The sequence below is a fragment of the Mytilus edulis genome, chromosome 11 (assembly GCF_963676685.1).
Source record: "Mytilus edulis chromosome 11, xbMytEdul2.2, whole genome shotgun sequence".
Classification (NCBI taxonomy): Eukaryota; Metazoa; Mollusca; class Bivalvia; order Mytilida; family Mytilidae; genus Mytilus; species Mytilus edulis.
In genome coordinates, this window is record NC_092354.1 from 69,780,102 (window position 1) to 69,799,877 (window position 19,776).

Sequence of the window (19,776 nt, forward strand, 5' to 3'; positions counted from 1 at the left end):
CTCTGAAACCAGAAATTGTTTAGAATCCAAATTTGTGTTGTTAATAGCATTCAGTTTGTCTACTTCTTTTTATATCTTTAGAAAGTTGCTTGAGAACTGTTTGCTTATACGGATTCCAATGGCTTGACCCTCTGAAACCAGAAATTGTTTAGAATCCAAATTTGTGTTGTTAATAGCATTCAGTTTGTCTACTTCTTTTTTTATCTTTAGAAAGTTGCTCGAGAACTGTTTGCTTATACGGATTCCAATGGCTTGACCCTCTGAAACCAGAAATTGTTTAGAATCCAAATTTGTGTTGTTAATAGCATTCAGTTTGTCTACTTCTTTTTATATCTTTAGAAAGTTGCTTGAGAACTGTTTGCTTATACGGATTCCAATGGCTTGACCCTCTGAAAAATTGAGTTTTAAAACCAAGTGCTATTTACTGACATGGTTTAAGCTTTTCCTTTATTTATCGATCTAATAATTGTGTCGTCAACACAAAAAAAGCACTGTTATCAATTTAAATATCATCTTCATCTAATTCCTCGTCACTGTCCTTTTCTATATAAATACTGTTCAAATCATTAGTTTCAAACTGCTCAATTTCCTGAAATATTGTTGTCATTTCTTCTTCGGTTGGTAAATTTAAGGATCTTGACAATTCAGTATTCAATTTATCATGAACTATTCTTGGTACAATAGAAACATCTGTAACAGTGTGTTCAAATAATGTGAAACATGAATGAAAAAGTGTTTCAATATTAAAATGTTTCACAAACAGGTAATTAATTTTGCCTAAATGGAACCGGTTTCCTTCTAAAGGTAAAAGATTGTTGATTGTGTCAATAATTTCCTTACTCTGTTTACTTAAATAAAGTAAATATTTTTTTATTTCAATGTCAATATTATTACTTTCTTCTTCTGCATGGTCAATCAAACATTTGGACTGAACAGCCTTTTGTTGGTTTTCAGATATCTTTCTCGATTCCAACTGATCATATATTTCTGATTCAAGTGACAAAAATTGTTTAGAATCCAAATTTGTGTTGTTAATAGCATTCAGTTTGTCCACTTCTTTTTTTATCTTTAGAAAGTTGCTTGAGAACTGTTTGCTTATACGGATTCCAATGGCTTGACCCTCTGAAAAATTGATATAACAAATTATTTATTGGCTCTCAGAAAAAAGGACATAACACTGATAAAAATAATGGTAACATGTTATTAACGTGTCAAGTAAAACGGTAAATAGAGAGTTGTACAGAAAAACATTTGTGAACAGTTCGCAATGAAAAGCAGGTTATATGACACTTGATTTTGTATTTTGAAGGACTCATTTGTAGTTTGAGAAAAATGCAATAAAAAATTCCTATATGGCTATTTACAAATAGTTGCTGAGAGGTAAACCTTAAAATTTAACACATTGTATAGCTTGACGTATAAAGCTTGAATCACAACTTCTTAGAAAGCCATACATAATTATAGAAAAAAAAATGTTAATTCATTGAAAATTGAATTGAAATTATAAATTTGACTCTATGGGTGATTAATTAAGTTTTGAATTGTCTACCGATGGTACCATGTAAGTTTAAATACATGTAGAACAGCTCTTATGAATATAATACTAGTTATACATTTTCATACCTGCATATTTCTTCATCAAGCTAGACAAATATTGCCGGTCAGTTGCAAGTTCCTTTAATTTCACTAAACATGCGCTTTTTCTCTTTGTCTGAGCTGATTCTAAAAGCAGTTGTCCTTGATCTGAAGTAAGCTGAAGCTGGGTTAAATTTGTTTTTTTCTTCAACTTTGAACAATCTGATATTAGCCTAGAAAAGAAGACATTATAATAGAACAAATGAATTTTGTTTTTAAGTGGGGTTAAAATTTCACTCCATAATGTAAAATTGAAAACTTATAACATTTTTAATTATTGCACAACTATACTGTGATCAACAGATAAAGTATCATCACATGTTTTAAGTGCAACCCTTACAAATAAAAAAAAATAAACCAAATTTTTTTTAAAAGTTGAAATTAAAAGTTGAAGTGTTCATCCATTTGCAGTTGAGTTTTTTATGTTTTTTTTTTAGTTTGAAGGTTAAATTCATTTCTTCAGTTGTATAGGTTATACGTCCATGAGCTGATATTTGAAAAGTTCACATATTTAAGGACGACATCAAAAGTTCAATGAAGGATAAAAAAAACTTAATTCGTATAGTTTTTTCACTGACCCCCCCTCCCTCTAAACTTAATTTGGAAAAAAATGATTGACCCATATGGATATCTTGCAGCAGTTCAACCCCACCCCCAAACTATTTTGAATTAATTTTTTTTTTTTTTTATCTTACATTGATCTTTGATGTTATCCCTTAATGACTGTAATAATATCCATATTCAAATTAATGCATGTACACATTTTTTTCCCAAAGCATGTTTCATCTATGACAAACAATCATCAACAAATGCCAGAAAACTTTGTAATGTCTCTGTATGATTGCAGAAAAGGTTAAAGTGCTAGTGCTTACAAAATAATAAGGAATATAACAATAATATATTAAAAATGTTACATATATATGTGTCAAATTCACCTTTCAATGCGTCTTTCCATTTCCACCTTTTCATCATCTGCTTCATTTATATCTAATAGTTGCCTGTAAAAAAAACACAATAGTGTAACAACAATGCACAAGCATTGTAGCAGTTGTAGCAGGAACTACCACAGCAGACTAAATTAAATCATAAAAAAAAAGGAAAGGTAAGTCAGTATTTTCATTTTTTTTATATCTTATTTTGGCACTATGATTTTGGATGAAGTGATTCATATTTCCATGGTCTGAGTTGTCTATAGGCCAAATTGACCTGTGTATTTAATGAGTAGATTTTGAATGTTTTTTTTTTATTTGATACTAAAATAAACTCGAGTGTCTTGTTGTTAAATCTAAAAACTAAAAGGAACAGAAAATAGAATTATCAAAAGCATTTATGTAGTTTCTTATTTAATCCCCCCCCCCAAAAAAAAGAATCTAGTTGCAATTTAACTACCACCTGGAATATTGGTTGTATTTCCCAATTTCATTGATAACCGTGTTAAAATTCCAATAACTGGCCATGGTCCTTTTTCGCAAAATACCCAGATATACCCCTTATGTCCAACAATTTCAATTAGTTACTTCCTAAATAACAGAAATTAAATGATGTAGTCAGCTGGTTCTACAATAAGAGTTGGTTGGCTTACTGTGACATACATATATTCTGTTTTGGATTTGATTTAAGACTTATTCTAACACTGATTTGGGGCATTTTAAGGCAGCCAGTCATTTAAGATAAGAGCAGCAAGAATGGGTTTAAACTCCTGACCTCATGTTGACTCACTAGTGATTATAGTAATAACTTAAATCACTCAGCCATCAAAGTTCTAATTTTGTTTTGGCCTTCAGGAAAAAGTTGTAGATAACATTATATTCTGTCTTAAGATCATGTTAGTTTTCAAAACTAGCTTTTAAGAACATAAACCCTCAATCCACCTTTTTTTTTTATTTCACAATGGGTTCTAAATGTTTTACAAGGATGAGCCACATGATTTGTTTTTCATTCAAGTTCTCAATTGAACTGCTTGAAACTCACTTTTTGGATTCAATCTGATGCAGGAGTTCAGCATACTGCTCATCTGTAGTCAAAGGCAGAGCTAAATGAATAAATTTAAAGAACTAGTATAATATATTTAAAAATAAATAATATAAAGTTGCCTGCATTTTTCCAAAAATAGAAAAGATTGTGAGGTAATAGTATTAAGTGTATTTTGAGATTCTGGACTTGTGTTACTGTACTAATTTTCAACCAATATCTTAGATCATTCTTCATAGAAAGTAAATTAACCTGTCAAGGCTTTTACTTTGAATAAGTGGCAAATGTGTAGTATGTGCAGGATGTTGCTGCACAACAAATCTAAACATTAATTACACGTTACAACTCAAAATTATAAAATATTTCTTATGGAAGGCTACCAATGAAAACTATTATAAATTATTTCGTATCGGTTGGGAATAAGATTCTCTTATTGGATAAAAAGGGGTCATGACATTCATTAATCTTCAGTAATAAATTCCATTGGTCATTAACAGAAAAATATGGACCAGAAAACCGGTTGTTAATGAACTTTTACATGATATGGACCGGTGGGGCGTGGTTTAGGTCTGATAATGACCGTTGGGGCGTGGTTTCCCTTTGATAATGACTGTTGGGGTGTGGTTTCTCTGTTTAGAAAGATGTACTTTTTATAAAGCATGTTCCTGATTTTAATATTGAATTTAAGTTGTTGAATTGTTTATTATATGTTTTCGTTAATAGTAAAATTAAAGAGAACTTAATTAAGAATTTATATACTGAAAAGTTGCACTAAAATGAATGGCAGTATTACTACGACTGGTCTTCACTCTTTGCTATAGAAATCGTACAACTACTCGAGTTCGCTTTAGGCGTTTTGAATTTATGAGAATTTCCTAAAACATGGTTTCTCAATGAAATAACCATGATAGTTCTTGAAAAACTGGTCATTATCATGATATATGGACTTCCCACAGGACAGTGGTATTGACTAAGAAAGTGATAATGACTGAGCCAAAGGCGAGGTCATTATTGCTGTTGCAATATAAGTTTACTTCCCAAGGTCTTTCCTGTAAAATGCATATTGAATCACGCTTAGTCAAATATTTATGCAGAGGACTATGCATTATACCAGACGTACCACAAAAAGCATTCATATTATTCCTCACCTTTCCTTTCTTTTCTGTTGGATTGTGTTTTCCATTCTTCCTTCCAGGTTTGAATCACATCTTTAGATTCTGTAATAAAGAAATAAGTTTAAAGTTCTGTCTACTCTTGAATAAATATATTGGCCATGACGACTTGAAATTAAATCTCAGTCAAAAGTCTGGAACTGTTTAAAAATCGGGTTGTTATAAGAACCCTATAACAAAGAACAAAATTCATCTTACTTTGTACTTGAACATGATAAATTTTCCTTAAACTAAGCAAAGTTATATACATGTAAATGTGCACTTGCATAAGGTCTATTTCTATCTGACGAAGCTCATATATTATCAATCAGCTTTTTTATGAATACTTCTTTTACAAATTAATTTGACTTTTATACTGCATTTTTAAAATTGGTAAAGATTCTGTCAATAAATATTACTCAATAAAATAACAAAAAAAGCATGTTATTATATGACTATAAAACAATAGTTAACTTTTGATTTTAGTTGAATATCATATCTCGGGTTAATAAATATTGATTCTTACATTGATCTGTTAGCATATTTTGATTCATCAAGTTAGCTAAAAAATTTATGACCCTTAAAATCATCCAACAATCTCCGAGATCACCGTCATCAAAAGTCAATAATTGTATATTATCAATATAAATATATTGTTTGAGTGCCAGTGAGAAAAAGACCTATGTATGTACTTCTTGAGAACTATATCTTGCATAATTTCATCAAAAAGTATTGAAACAGGGTATCAAATTACTTGATATTAATAAAATAAAATGGGTTAACTTACATTAAAACTAAACATTGCCTATAAAAGGCAACATAATTCAGGCCAGCATGATAAAGGGGTAGGCTATTTTTTTTTTAATTTGAACTGATATGAACCAGCTGAGCATGCATTTATGGATACCCATTTTATATTTCAAAATAATACAAATTTCAATTAATAGTTTAAAGGTCATCCTACCTTTCATATCAACAAGAATTCCAGATATAATGGCCTCATTTTCTTTCAATATCTGCACACATCGTTTCTTCTTCTCTAACATTTTTTTTCCTGAAAAAAAAAGAAAGTATATCTATGTTAAGAACCCTATTTTGAATTATAATATTGAGTCAAGGTAAAGGTGAAGAATGGAAATAAATTTTGGGACATGCTTACAGACAGGCATGGGTATATTTTTGGCTAGCATAAAGATGATTTTCATATATATGAATTAAATGAAAATCTAATATTAGCTACATACCTAGATTCCATATTTGTTTTTCTGTGTGGTGCAACATAGCTTCCGTTAGTAGATCTTGCCTGTTATTGATCGTCATTTCTTTGGTTATTTTTCTAAAACCCCTCAGATAGGACCACAGCCTTTCAATTCCCTCTCCGTCTGTCAAACCTGTTCCGTCTGCAAATCTCTGACCATACATCAACTAAAAAAAACATTCCAAAAGTTCCTAAAATTAACCTTAGAACAACAACAGCATACAAGAAAGACTAAAATACATTAAAAAATATAACACTCAAAAAGTAACTCAATTGAATAAGGTTGGAATCAAAAGCTAAAAATGTAATTGTCCCATTTTATTTCAATCAAGTTGTACCGGAACATTAAAAGTAAAATCAACGAAATTTCAAAATTTTCTATTCAATTGCAGTTAGGGGAACAATTTTATCTTTTGAACAGCCTTTAAAATTAAAACTAGCACTAAAGAAATGTCCAAACAATTGTTTTGTTATCTTAGAACACAAAAATTTGGGAATGAAATTTGGGACACCTAACATGTCTGCTCTATGGTCGGGTTGTTGTCTCTTTGGCACATTCCCCATTTTCATACAGATAAAAAAATTTGCTACCATCATCATATGACTAGGACATAATTCATAAAATTGATAAGTTTACCTGACATTCTGTATTGTGTGCAAAACTGTGAAAAACAGGGACAGCAAAGGAACATCTCTCTAAAACATCAATGTTATTAGTTTTCTGAAATGAAAAGAGAGTAAATTATGCAATTTATGTATACAAACAGCATAAGAAGGAACAATATATATATATATATATAGACACTAGTCTAAATTGAAAACATTCAAACCTACAATTACGTTGTATAAAAACATATATATATATATACAAGTACGTCTAAACCAATGACAAACTTTATAGCAGATTTTATCCATCAGGTCACCAGCAGGGATGGTGATACAAGGCTGACAATACATTCTGTATAGATAATTCGTTTAAAATCAGCCCAACAATGTCAGACATCCTTAAAAGAACAAAATGTTTGCTTTCACAAATGTACATTGTTGGGCTGATATATAGGGAGTATATACAGTTAATCAATCAGAATCTTTTGAGTATATTTTATTTTAGAATCCAGAATACATGTAACTGGTGTTGTTTTCAAAAGAAATAAATCACTTACTAATCCCATGAATAATAGTAAATAGGAAAAAAACTTTAAACAGTATATTTTTTTCAAACATCCATTAAACAAATTTTTAAAGATTACCTTCAAATGTTTATGCAACATACAGGCAATGTCATACATGACAACCAAATTATCTGATGACCTATTTTCCAATATACACTTTAACATATAGACTGGATAACTCAATCTGAAAAGAGAAAGAATTTAAAGAAGTTCTACATATAAACATACACAAAGATGTAAAATTTCACAATATTTATGGAAATATTTATTAACACCTTTAAGGTTAATTGTTTGAAAATCATATTTTTACAGTAAACAATCATACTTACTCTTACTTGCCCAAGGAAAGACTTGAAGACAAAAAAAGTATATGAATCAACTTGCAGAAGCATTAGATACTAATAAAAAATGAAAACTTTGCTACTGTAAATCTAAAATAAAATAGTTTGACAAATTATTTCTTAATTCAAGGGTAAATAACATGTCATAAGATGACAGTTGATGATTAAAATTACAAGGGTTCCCAAGAGCAGTGGCGGATCCAGGGGGGGGGGGGGGGGTTCCGGGGGTGCGCACCCCCCTTTATTTTTGCCGATCAATGCATTTGTATCGGGACATATGTTTTGCACCCCCCCTTTGCCCTGGGTGCCCTGGGTTAGCCCCCCCCCCTTTCGAAAATTCCTGCATCCGCCCCTGAAGAGTGACATTTTTCTTACAACTTAATCTAACTAAAGCAGATTTTTTTAATTGTTTATTAAGTTTATTAATTGGTAATTTTGCATGGTAATAAATACTCCTTTTTTTCTTAACTTTGTCCATAGAATAAATAAAGAAACTGAGAAATAACCAAACAAAACAGCCTTTTTTTAATAGGATTTTAATAGGAAAACAGTTGTACCAGAATATACATTTGTACATATACCTTTCTCCATGAACCAAATCTGCAAAATATATTGGAATGTCATGCTTGCATACACTGCCAAATATTCCTGTAACATCAAGTTTTCCATTTTTCACTTTAGAGCGAATGGCATTACCAGCCTGGAAGTTTGAACATTCCTAAAATGTATATATAACTTTATAATTCATCTATATCTATGGTTTATACACATGTGATGTGATTAAAATTGGAGTATATTCTTTAGTTAATGTACAAATAAACTTAAAAATAATTGTATACTGTACATGTATTGTCATTTCAAAATCCTATATTAATATGAAAGTAAAAAAGAGAAATCTGAGAAAAAGGACATTTTAAATTTAATTATCATGGTGGAACCATAAACAATTTAAGGAGTAGGGGTATTTAAGGGTAAGTTTTGGCCCAAGAAATAAAACATTGGACAACTATTTTAAATTTGCACATAATGTACGGAAATGCACAGAGAACAAAAATATGGAGAAACATGATGTCGTCTCAATAATGCATTAAATGCAAAGTTTTCATTTAAACAATGAACATGATAAAAATTAATATCCGCAAATGTGAATTAATGTGTTGTTCAGCCACTTAATTAATATTTATATCTATTAAAGTTCTCTGATTAGTTATTGTATAATTCTTGGGTGTGCACATAATTTGACAATCTAAAATACACTTAAATTAGTTAAAAAAAACAACTATAGAACTTTCGTCATATTTTGTTTTCATGGTTACACATTAAATGTGAATTTGGTTCTTATTTTCTGAATACCTTTTACCCAAGTCTAGTTAATAAAAAATGTATCATTCCACTGATGGATAATGACTACCATACACTGTCGCTAGAAATTAAAATAACTTACACTATTTGGTGCTTTACTGTCAAGAGCGTAATCATCAATAAATCTTCTGAGATCCCCATGATCAAGAAAATATAGGTTTTTATGTCTAGCTGATTGTCTGTCTTGACCAGATCCTGACGATTGTTTATGAACAAGACCAAAGTTGGCATCCATGGAAACTATTGATGGTGTCTGTGAAAAGATTATAAAGTCATATAGAACTCAAAATTAAATCATTAAAACAATTATTATTTTCAGATTTGAAAAACGAGACAGACCAATTACAAAATTGTATTTGTAAAATTTATCATGACACATGAAATCGCTAATATGTTTTCCAAAATGATATGATAAGTTAAAGTTTGTTGGAACAAATCAACTCAAAAAGAAATAATATAAATTTATATTAGAAACTTACCTTAACACATATTGGACATTCAGTGGCAAAAGAAGATTCTGTTATGTTTGCTCGGGTATTCAGTGAATACCTATGGTAATTGTACTCAGTGAGGCAATCACCAACCACAGCTCTATATATGTTTTTTTCCTGAAAAAAGAAAGAGAAGAGAATTTTATTAAAACAGATTCAAATGAAGTAACCTGCTACACACTGTAGAGTCAATGCTGTAACCTCTTTTCTTAAGAAAATGAATTGTTTATGTTTGAATTTCTTTTATTATCAATAAAAAAATTAAGGTTTTTACAAATGTCTGATGGTGTAACTAAGCTACTGAAAGCGAGTATTGTAAACAACAGGGTGACTTGTTTTCGCTTTGAGGGTTGAGCAAAGGGAAGTGGCGGTAGCGTAAACCAGTGAGTAAAACTAAACCAATGATAGCAAGGAGCTATATTGATATAATAATTTAGGTGTTATGTTTGAAAGATGTTATTCTTATGTTTTATACCAAGTATTTACAATATACATTGATGAGGTTGAAAACAAATCTTAATGTACCCACAATATACAGGGTATACCAGCATTTTTTTACAAACTTAATTTGCAAGATGTGAACCAAATATCTTTACATTCTAGTCCACAATTCCCATCTTTTTTCTTATTTTTTCTACATCTAGACAGCACATTGTGACAATAAATAGTTTTAAAATATATCAACATTTTTATTGTCTATATTGATGCATTTCTAACAAATGAGTAATGTCAGAGACAAAACACTTTCCAACATCAGAAAACTGTTAAAATTAACTTACAACGTTGGAGATTAATTTGATGTAGTTAGAGTGCATAGTATCTAAAGCATCACAAAAAGATTTTGCAGGTAAACAGCACTCAAGTTGCAAAACAGACAATAGCTCCATAAATCTGAGATCAAAGCCAATTTTAGGGCTTGTAGGTGTAGCTGGCCATAAGCTGTAACGCAAAAAAGTGACAGCAGGATCTTCACATCTGCATAGCTGGATTTTACATGTATGTTGTAAACCTGCAAAATGAGAAAAAAATATTAAATAAAGAAGAACTAGAGGCTCTAAAGAGTAATAAATTTAGTTTCTTTCCCTTTAAAATTATTATTTCATCTGACAGTGTATAAAGTTAATTTCAATTAAGAAAAAGAGGATACTAAAGTAACCATACAGAACCCATTATTTGGAACATTTATTTTGGGGCAGCATAAAAAAATATTTACCCTTTACATCAACAGCATATATGGAAGTAGAGTATGATGATTCACAAATGTGGTCTTTCCTGGCAAGTTCATTAGTCATTTGAATAGGTACATACATGGTTTGCTGTAATAGAGGTTAAGTATGTATATAAATTATAGTATTATTGTATGAGGTTATAAACCTGAAAAAGATATATTAGTACAGGGCAAAGTCACAATTAAATTTTTTTTGGTTTGCCCAAACCCTACCCAAAGGTTGAGACGGTGAGTAGGTAGGTAGGCGTTTCCTTTTTTTTTTTTTCAAAAAAAGAAATTGAAGTATCTGGTGTTTATTAGCTTTTTTCTGGGTAGGTAGCGTTTGGACAAACAAACCTATTCTTTTTTATGGAATAAAAAATCTTTGGATCAATATACATTGCATCTTGAAGGCGATTAGATCAATCTCGTCTTAACAATTTTTCAATGAATTTCATGGTGTTTTTTTTGTGTGTACATTTTAAGCATTTGAACATTCTTATTGAAAATAGTGAGTAATAACTTCTCAATTTTTAAAACTTATTAACGGTTTTATGATATTCATTAGATAACCTCAAAAAGCATTGCAAAGTATATCAATTTTTAAACATTTCTAAAAGCTGCAATATTGCTTTTCTATCCTAGTTTTCAGGTAACATGGTTAAGTTTTTAAACTACATTTAAACACATGAAAAACTGACATTAGTCTTAGATGCATGATTCTTTTAATGGTTGTAAGTGGATTTGAACTAGCTGTCAGTAACTGCGACGCTGAGTACTCTCAAATCTGTACTAACTAAAATTAATAAAATTGAGAATGGAAATGGGAAATGTGTCAAAGATATTATTACAACCCAACCATAGAAAAAACAACAGCAGAAGGTCACCGACAGGTCTTAAATGTAGCGAGTAGCGGGATGTACAAGTACCTGGCCACGTCCACTTGTACTAGTAACATTTGTATTTTTATCCATCTGATGAGTTAAGCCTTTTTCAACTGATTTTTATAGTTCGTTCATATGTTAAACTATAACAACATGTCCCAGGTTAGGGGAGGGTTGGGATAATATTGCTAACATTTTAACCCCACCACATTCTGTATGTATGTGCCTGACCCAAGTCATGAGCCTGTAATTCCATGGTTGTCGTTTGCTTATGTGTTACATATGTTTTTCGTTCATTTTCTTAACAAAAATTAGGCTGTTAGTTTTCTCATTTAAATTGTTTTACATTGTCATTTCAGGGCTTTGTTTATTGTTGAAGGCTGTACAGCAACCTATAGTAAATAATTTCTTTGTCATTTGGTCTCTTGTATGCTTGTGGAGAGTTGTTTCATTAACAATTATACCACATCTTTTTTTATTTATATATTGTGGCCATATTTTACCTTCCACTGGTGTGGTTTATGGAACAAAATGTTCTGGTGAATCCTCTTACAGCAAGTATCACAGTAATATGCAGAGGGACCACAATCCTGACAAAAAATAACATCATCAACAGATGATTCACAAAAGCAACAACAATGAGTTGCTGGGGACTGTTCCTCCAACCTGGTTTCAATGAGCTTGTCTCTCAGCAAGTCCCATGCTCCCATTACCCTTTTCCTTTTTTCTGCATACGTAAGATTGATTCTTCCAGGATTACTGTTCACATTATCTGCAAAAACAGTCAATTTATCATAATCATTGTAATTCGATCAGTTCACAAAGCAGGCAAATTAACAAGACAAATAAACACTCGTACAGCCGCAGGTTTTTAATTTGTGGTTTTCAATTTGTTGGTTTAACATGATCGAGTAGACACACCAGGCACAGAATATCATAATACGTCCTGTAAACTGGTGTATAAAAGTAAAATACAAAATGTGTAATCAGACAATTTTACCGTTGTTGTTATTCAACACTTTTAATTACTTTAAACAGTAGCCATCTTTCTTGAGTCAGAGTGTATTGCGTTTTGTGACTAATTTCTAGCAATCTTTAGAAGATATTGTCCACAGATGCAATAATAAAAAATATAGTGAAAATGGTGTATAGTACAATAAATTTTTACATTGTAGTAGAAAATCCGGTAAAAATCCATAAGTATAACTGTATTACCTTAAATATCTTATGTAAATAGAACATTTATTTGAATATTTCTTCAAGAATACAAATTCTAAATGTCAGACAATTATATAAAATACAAAAATACCTTCACATTGAAAATCGAATTGGTCAGCTGGATAGTCTATTTGGGCAAGTTGGTTAGTCACTTCTTGGTTGGTATTGTTGCTATTACTAACATCAGAACCATTATATGTCATCCTGACATGTTTTGTTTGGAATTTGGAAGATGCCCCATCAAAAACAGTCCTCTTTATTTTGGGTGGTTTTGTTGTTAAATGAATCCTTTTCATCTGAAAAAGTAATAAATGTGAAGTAAAACAAGTAATTGATAACTCTTTGTTAAAAGTTGTGTTTTTTAAAATAATTCATGGTTTGCACTGCAATCTTAAAATATCATTCAGTTCATGATGTTCAAATGTTACAATTGTGACAATCATCATGATCATGGGCTATTTTAATTGTGCAGTGTTATTACAGAGCCATTGGTTAATTTTAAATAAATATTATGTAAGTAGTCTTTAATGAAATGTTCATAAAACTATTAAGTGTATTTTCCTGTGTATTTTTAATAGTTACTAGAACACACCAATGATATCGCGGGTCCGTGACTGAATTAAAGTATATAACTATGCGCAAGCCTTATTTAAGTATTAGTATTGTCATCTGCTAAAGTCATGATGATTATAAGATGCACAGTTTTCTCTGCTTTCAAATCTAAATCTTTCTGTTTGAACCCGTAGAACTGGAACTTATCAATCATTGGTAATATTAATTACTTGGAAAACAAAAGGTCCTGGAACAAATATGGAATGGAGTATGTTTTAATCAACAGCATAGTCCTTTATTAGTTATAAATAAAGTTGAATTCTTTGATTCGCTGTTTTGCATCATGCCCGCTAACAAATTGAAAACTGTACCTATACGCTTTATTTTTAAGTATTCCTATTGTTATCTTAAAAAGTCTTACTGATTAAAATACTATAATAGGTAACAATTTGACAATTTAGTAGGGCCAAAATTAAAAATATGTTTGTTTCCCCTCCCCCCACCCGGGTCAAAATATTATTTTCCACAAAAAAATCAAAATTATTTTTTTCCTGAAAATAATTTGTTTCCATTTTTGGAAAGTGCTTGAAAGCAGAAGGATTGATAATCTAAATAAATACACTCAAATTGAGCACAAACAACTGATAAGTGGCCTGGACTGGACAAATCAAACCATTCATGTGACCATGCAATGACAAGCACGTCCAGTAAAAAAAAAACTGCCTTCCTGGTCTGTTTACAAAGGGTAGACCCGGGGAGGGGAAATAGACATTCTTTAAAATGTGGCCTAGTGTCAACCCTGCGATTATGACCCGTGTATAAATACAGCATATTAATACTGAATACACCGTTTTGTGGTGCGCCTGTCAGATGCGGAACGTACAAATAAGGTAACCGGTAACATGTGAATATATTACTATTGGTATAGGTATTGGACTCGATCCGGAACTTCTTAATTATTGGCAATTTTAATTACGTGGAAAACAAAAGAGCCTGGAGTGGTGTAATTTCTAATCTACACCTTTGTACTATATTAGTTATATATAAAGTTAAATTCTTTGATTCATCGTTTTTACGTGATGACGGCTGACAAATTGGACCTCATCATTTTAGAATTATAGATGCAATATTTTGAAAATGTCTTTGAATTAAAAGAAATCAAATAAAAAGAATTCCCAAATCCCGATACCAGAGTCCTTGTAAAGGTCAGACCCCCCTCTTAGGCCCATCTATTATTTTTTTACTATTTGCAAACCATGGTCTCTATTACACCTTATCGCTAATTGTCCGCCATTACTGGATATCACACAGGTTCCCGTAAAATTTTTACGTCATAAAACAAAATATCTGACGCCACAATGGAAAAATGATTGTTGTATGCGTCAAAAGTTCAAGCGGCCCGGTCAGCCGGCCGATAAGGTTAATAGCGATAAAGTGTATAGTCCGCAAATAGTCAAATAATAACACTAGAACCTACATGTACAGTTCTGCAGCTATGTCATTCCCGGAATTATAGATTATCTTTAATAATCTCAAAGACATTGGGGGGGGGGGGGGGAAGGGACCCCATTTCAGATTTTTCTTATTGTTGCTTACGGATTCACTGAAGCGTGAAGCAACCAGCCTACTCTTAGGCAGCCAGTGAGCCCCCATTTATGAAAATTTCTGGATCCGCCACCGATTTGGACTATTTCCATGGACACTGATGGATAGAAACAAGTGCCTGTGGCAATCACCCTTACAAATTAGTCAAGGAAGGCTAATATTGCAATTGTTTGCTTTGACGCCTTCCTTGTCAATGTGGGATAAAAAAACAAAGGCAAAATAAAAAAATACACGCAGCAGACGGCATGATTAGCTGGATACCTTGTAGTTCAAATAATTATGACGTCTTTATATATTTTTTTTCTTTGACGCATTACTTCGACGTAAGGCGTCAAAGAAACAAATTATAATAGCCTTTCAAGACGTCATAATTATATGGACTAGACACCTTGTAACGTCTTGTTGGAAGGATATTTTCTATTTTTGCTATAACGCTGTCCGTCGATCAGGAACATATATATTAACGTTAGATATACTGTTCCCAGCGTCGATGTAAGGCGTCAAAGAAAAAAAATATAACAGCCTTTCAACATATCATAAATATTTAGACTATCCTACAGATAAAAAGGTGTTTTTATAAATATGGGCACTTACTTTTTATCTTTTTTCTTAATCTACAAATGGCCGCCAAAAACAGTGATGCTGAATGCAGCGTGCTTAGCTAAACGGAATTGCGCATGCTCGAAAAGACCTTATAGTTCCTCTTAAGTAATTCTATTCAACAGTATAACCCGATACTATATAGTAACATAGTATACTATGTTATCGGCTGAACAGCATAACCCCACATAACCTAACATCTATTGAATAGGAAAACCTGAGTCGTATCGGGTGCTCAATTTCATTTTGTCAGGATTTTTTTTTTGCATCACAGTAACAGTACTCACGTACCTATTGTTGTGAATACTTTAATTACTTTTTGGGCAACATGTATTTGCCGGTTGGGCTAAGTATTTACAGGTCAAACTCATGATATGGTAATCCGTAACAATCCGGGAAATTTCGGTTGTAAGTATACTTTCCATTTCAAAGTGAAGCGAACATATGTAGCTATATTTTGTCACTTTTTCCACGCTCAAGTCGTGTCGTCCGCAATCTCGTATCCATCTTTCACTCTTCAATCTATTCCGTAATGGTTTTGGGAACGGAATAAAATACACATCCTTCTCTGCGAGTCTCTTTTGGTGTCTATTGTCACTCTTACAAACCCTCGAAATGCAATACTTAGTATAGTTTATCAAAATTGCCTTTGTTTACCCTAGTTACAATGGCGAATTTGCAAATTATGTCCGCCTTTCGGTACAGCCAACAAAGATTTCAATATTCCAAACTTATTTACTCCCGGTTTTACTAATTATCAAACAATTTGCAATCTTCTTAATAACAAAAAATAAAAATCAATTTTCATGCACCTGTCGGTAAGTACAGTGGTTGGTTTTTGTGTGCGTGGATATAGCTGTTTTTCGTTTTTTTACATAGATCAAACAGTTGGTTTTCCTGTTTGAATTATGTATCACTAATTATTTTGAAGTCCTGTATGGCTTGCTGTTCGGTGTGAACAAAGGTTCCATGTTAAAGGCCATTTTTTATTTACCTATATTAATTTTTAATATTGTAATACATTGTGATTCGGATGGAGAGTTGTCGCATTGGCACTCATACCACATCTTCATATCTATACTGAAAATTCAAATTAAAGCAAACATTTTCCAGCATTTTTTTTCTGAGAAATGTCAAACATATTCTGTATTCACATAATATTTGATTGTCTTTTTTCACTCTTAGTTATAATTTTAATGTATATCCACCAGTAAGTGATCAACGACAGGTGCTGCTTTTTTAGCTCCAATATTGACTAAATGCAATGTACAGTCTGCTAAAATATGGGTTACTTTTTTAACATCTGTAAATGCTCTCTTTTTGTGTCCAGCAATAAAATTGGCGTTATCACAACCCAGAGCCAAACAATTCGACCATGGTATTTTTCTTCGACTAAGCTTTTCATTTATCATATTGAAGATGTTCTTCCCTACAACATACGATACATCTTAATGATAGCTAGTCTTTAATAATTAATGACTGAATACATAAAACTGGTAAAAGTTTATCAAATGTATAACTAAGGATTTTCTTATCCCAGGAATAAATTACCTAAGCCGTATTTAGCACAACTTTTTTGGAAACTTGGGTTCTCTATGCTCGTGTAAATAATTACAATCCGGGTACCTTTAATAACTATTGTATTTTTATGTGTCACAGAAAATAAAGTGCTATGTAATGAATTCACTAATTGTATTTATAATCATATTCAAACTTAATATCTAAAGATGTTTTTGTCGAGCCTTCGACATAGCAATCCTACATTCCGTCGTCGTCGTCCAGAAAAAAGTAAAATCACAAAAATACTGAACTCGGAGAAAAATCCAATCGGAAAGTCCATAATCACATGGCAAAATCAAACAACAAAAAATAAAAAACAAATGGACAAGAACTGTCATATTCATGACTTGATACAGGAATATTCACGGTGTGGTTAAAATGTTTGAAATTTTAATAGCTTTCTTAAACTATCCTGGATTTGTACCAAATGTAGACAGAAAAAAATTGAGAAAGGAAGCTTGTTTAAGAGGCATAGATTACCTAAGCCGTATTTGACACATTTTTTTTTGAACTTTGGACCCTCAATGCTCTTCAACTTTGTACTTGTTTGGCTTCATAAATATTTTAAGCGTCACTGATGAGTCTTATGTAGACGAAACGTACTAAATTATAATCCTGGTACCTTTGATAACTATTTTGATCATAAGACAGTATCCAGAAGTATTAATGTTTGTACAAATATTTTTCCTGGGTTTTTTTTCGTATTTTACTTGTAAATGGACTTAGTTTTTCTGCTGGAAAACATCACATTACATTGTTAAAAGTTTTTTTAAATTTTAATAACTTTCTTAACTATCTTGGATAAAATCTTGTTTATGATCAAAAGCTCATATCTAGAAGAAAATTGTGTACCTGTTTATCCGTATTTTACTTAGAATTAGGCTGATTGCCCAAGATGACCTCTCTTGTAACAAGACTTACCTATATTTGCCACTGGACGTTAAGCAACCAACAATCAATCTTTTTTTACTTGAAATACAGAGATAATGATTATTCATGTTGGCTGTTCATAACTGTACTATGATATATAAGCAAAACGATTTTATGGAATTTATTTGATAACATCACAAAGCATTGCAAAGTATATCAGTTTAAAACATTTCTAAAAGCTGCAAAACGGGTGTTTTAAAGAAAAAAATGCATAGTCAAACTATATCTGTATTGCTTTAATTATATGTTGATTGGTCCGAGTACACAGTTATTTCGTAGTGCATTTCTTTTAGACAATAAATTAAAATAAAAAAATCCCACCTGCGCTTTCTCAATTATATTTTTACAGTGTGTTGTACTGTCTCAATTTGTCATATCTTTATAGTTTATGCAATTTAATATTTTAACTATTAGGTACGATAATCTAAAAATCTTATTAAAGTACTGTAATTAATTTATTTCGATTAATTATCTAAATCAAATGAACTGATAAACCCATTTCAGGGTCTTATATACATGTAGCCGACGAGGCAGTGTGTGCTTTATAAGTATGTTCACAGTTTATTTCCGCGTCATTTTGGTCTCTTGTGGACAGTTGTCTCATTGGCAATCATACCACATCTTCATTGGCCTTCTTTTACTTTAATGGTCCCAGCCCTTAAAGATATACTAGTATACTGAACTATTCTTAACCCCAAATTTTACCCTTACCAATATACCTAAACCTAACACTAGTTAGTCCTAATCCTAAAACAAAACCCAAACCACTAACCATAACCCTTGAATGCCTTGATAATTGGCTTCTCATTTAAGTTAAGTATAAGAACTGACCAGAAGCATAAATTACACATAAAAAAAATTAAAATAATAAAACATTATATACCTCATACCGACACAGTCATGGGACAAAAGTGAGTTCTTACTAAAAAAAAATGTCCCATCATTTCAACCAAAATCGATATGTTTCAAAAAATATTACCAAGTAACTGTATGATCGATGTTTATAAAAAAGATACCTATCGAGTATTCTTAAATGGCCTTCATAACACATATGGGAGGGGGGTATTTTGCTTTTTAAATTTTAACCTTTGTTTCTTGTCTGGAGACGGTTCTAGTTTCCCGTGCCTTCTGTTTGGTGCTGAGTGTCTTTTCTTTGTATGTGAAAATGGTTGGTACATAATTAATATCCTCTGGGTCATCACTGTGCCACCCGTCAACAAAATGAAGTGAACAGATGCGGACGCTGTCATTTGGCTCCTAATCAGCTCTATTTATGACCTTTGTCCACAATGACCTCTTTCTTTTATCTTTGGGAAACCTAAAGAAACTGATACCGGCATTTCTTGCTGCCTCATTTGCCTTACTGTGACCACATATATGCACAACAACTCTTTACCATTCTCGTTTGTTTACGCTGTTGTTATGGATCCACCCAGAACCCGTTACGCGCATTGGTGAGATTCAGGACCGCAGTTACAGTCAATAAGGTTATTCCTATAGTTAAACCCGATACCATATGGTAACAGGGTATACCATGTTCACTGTTGAACAGCATACCCCCCCCCTTTTACACCTATTCAAGAGAATAACACGAGTCGCATCGGGTGTCTGACAACATTCTCTTTTTCAATTCTTTCTGTGACTGATTAATCCCTCAATAACTTGGCATCTAGTTTCATGACAGCTGTGAATTACCTGACTCCTTGATAATAATTGGAGGGAAGCACAAATTCCTTTAAATTCAAAAGTCTCAAAACAGGGATCGAGCAACTTTTTCACCAGTGGTGGTGCATTTAAATAGCACTGCTTTCAACTTCACAGATATATCTTCATGGCTTC

At 31.8% G+C, this 19,776-nt stretch overlaps 1 protein-coding gene across 1 annotated transcript; it reads right to left on the bottom strand.

Moving 5' to 3' along the window:
- Positions 1 to 351: 351 nt before the first annotated feature.
- LOC139496159 (uncharacterized) lies at positions 352 to 15,561 on the bottom strand. The gene is made up of 17 exons (XM_071284625.1): positions 15,442 to 15,561; positions 12,782 to 12,986; positions 11,976 to 12,244; positions 10,595 to 10,697; positions 10,161 to 10,390; positions 9,370 to 9,498; positions 8,973 to 9,143; positions 8,110 to 8,246; positions 7,266 to 7,371; positions 6,653 to 6,736; positions 6,002 to 6,182; positions 5,722 to 5,811; positions 4,755 to 4,823; positions 3,607 to 3,667; positions 2,571 to 2,633; positions 1,624 to 1,808; positions 352 to 1,122 (listed from the first exon to the last, which is right to left on the bottom strand). The coding sequence occupies exons 2-17, from the start codon at positions 12,984 to 12,986 to the stop codon at positions 503 to 505; spliced, it is 2,703 nt and encodes a 900-aa protein (XP_071140726.1). The 5' UTR covers positions 15,442 to 15,561; the 3' UTR covers positions 352 to 502.
- Between the last annotated feature and the right edge of the window lie 4,215 nt (positions 15,562 to 19,776).

Excerpts from the sequence above, each read along its gene's own strand:
- LOC139496159 (XM_071284625.1), bottom strand. The coding sequence starts at position 12,986 with ATGAAAAGGATTCATTTAACAACAAAACCACCCAAAATAAAGAGGACT. Across the intron at positions 10,698-11,975 it reads ATAAACCACACCAGTGGAAG|CAAACCATGTATGTACCTAT; the intron begins GTAAAATATGGC and ends CCTCTATTACAG. Across the intron at positions 9,499-10,160 it reads TCAAATTAATCTCCAACGTT|GAAAAAAACATATATAGAGC; the intron begins GTAAGTTAATTT and ends TTCTTTTTTCAG.